The 1,396-nt window shown below is 39.8% G+C and overlaps 1 protein-coding gene across 1 annotated transcript; it reads right to left on the bottom strand.

The window, feature by feature from the left end:
- Positions 1-257: 257 nt before the first annotated feature.
- LOC145575415 (uncharacterized) lies at positions 258-1,151 on the bottom strand. The gene is made up of 2 exons (XM_081633289.1): positions 432-1,151; positions 258-371 (listed from the first exon to the last, which is right to left on the bottom strand). Exons 1-2 carry the CDS (start codon positions 1,149-1,151, stop codon positions 258-260), a joined length of 834 nt encoding a protein of 277 aa, XP_081489415.1.
- Positions 1,152-1,396: the final 245 nt, after the last annotated feature.

Here is a 1,396-nt window from a genome sequence, read left to right as displayed (position 1 = left end):
TGCATTAGGGTTGATCTTATATCTTCCGACATGTACAATAGGTGCTTGGTTCTAGCTTGTATAATATAGCCATTGAACGTTTCTGCAATGTTGGAAGTTATAGCATCTGTCTTGATGGAGGGGTTTAAAAATGCCCTACAAAGTACCTTTTGGTTATGGCTTTCAAAGTCACTAGCAGCTTCAACATTAATCACCTTCAGCTCATTATGGGCCTCATTGTAGCCTGCCATATTATAGGCCTTTGCTACTTTCCAAAATTAAAGCTTTAGCTCATCACCTCTGTGTTTTTTGTGCCAGTGTGCAAAAATGTGCCGCGCATAATGTCTGTGCTCTGCTCTAGGCAAAACAGTTGACACACCATGTAAAATACCCTGCATTGAACACATCATATCATATAAGTTCAATAACTTAAACTTTATGTTACATAATACCTGGTACTCGTAAGAAATTATTGACATGCCATCCCCTTCACCAAGATCAAGGCACACTTGAAGATTCCTAAAAAACCACTCCCACGAGCAGTTGTTTTCTCCTTCAACTACGGCCCAGCATACATGGAACATTTGGTCATTACCGTCTCTGCCAACTGTAGACAATAGTTGGCCACCTAAGAAGGTTTTAATGAAACACGCATCCACTACCAGAACCCTCCTGCATCCATGCTTCCACCCTTCTTTCAGTCCATCAAAGGATACAAATAACCTTTGGAAAATTGGTGGGAATTGGCCCTTTTCAGTGTTAGTCACTAATTCTAAGCATGTACCAGGACTGCTTGCTTTCAGAGCTGCCATATAACCACCCAACTTGTTGTAGTGGTCATGCATAGACCCGTGGAACATCTTATGAGCAGCATATTTTACTTTATAAGAGAAGTCTTTACTTACAAGCATCTTAAAAGCCTTTTGTACACACTCCTGAATTTCTTTTGCCGGCCAATGAGGTCTACTCTTAAACACTTCAAGAAATTGTTGTGCAACCCAAGTGGACTTGAGTTCTCTATTCCTCTTCATGTTTCTCTGGCAAGTATGCTCTCCTTTCATACTCTTAACTAATACAGATGCCCTCCTACTATCCCATGAAGCATACACATAGAATGAAAATTTCTCAATGCATTTAACACCTAGCCTTTGTTTCCTTTTCTTGTTGCTCATTGTGAAATGCACATCTCTCCCTTGTAACACCCCATATTTAGCAACTACATTCTTAAAATCACCCCTTGTTGTAAATTTTTCCCAACTTTCCAAGTAAAGCTAGCAAATTCTGTATTCTTTGACACTAATAGACCAAACCTCCTCTTTCTTGTAACAACTATTGTCTCATCTCCACTACTAGGAGGTGTATGTGTTTCATCTTCACTATCCTCATAGGACCATCTTCATATCATGATTGCTGCCCA

This window comes from Chenopodium album, chromosome 13 (assembly GCF_948465745.1).
Source record: "Chenopodium album chromosome 13, dcCheAlbu1.1, whole genome shotgun sequence".
Classification (NCBI taxonomy): domain Eukaryota; kingdom Viridiplantae; phylum Streptophyta; class Magnoliopsida; order Caryophyllales; family Amaranthaceae; genus Chenopodium; species Chenopodium album.
Note: the sequence above shows the minus strand (reverse complement) of the source record. Positions and strands in the feature narration are given on the sequence as shown.

Bases quoted from the DNA above. Each gene is read 5' to 3' on its own strand.
- LOC145575415 (XM_081633289.1), bottom strand. From the start codon at position 1,151: ATGAGCAACAAGAAAAGGAAACAAAGGCTAGGTGTTAAATGCATTGAG. The intron at 372-431 runs GTATTATGTAAC...TGTTCAATGCAG, and splicing joins TAATTTCTTACGAGTACCAG to GGTATTTTACATGGTGTGTC.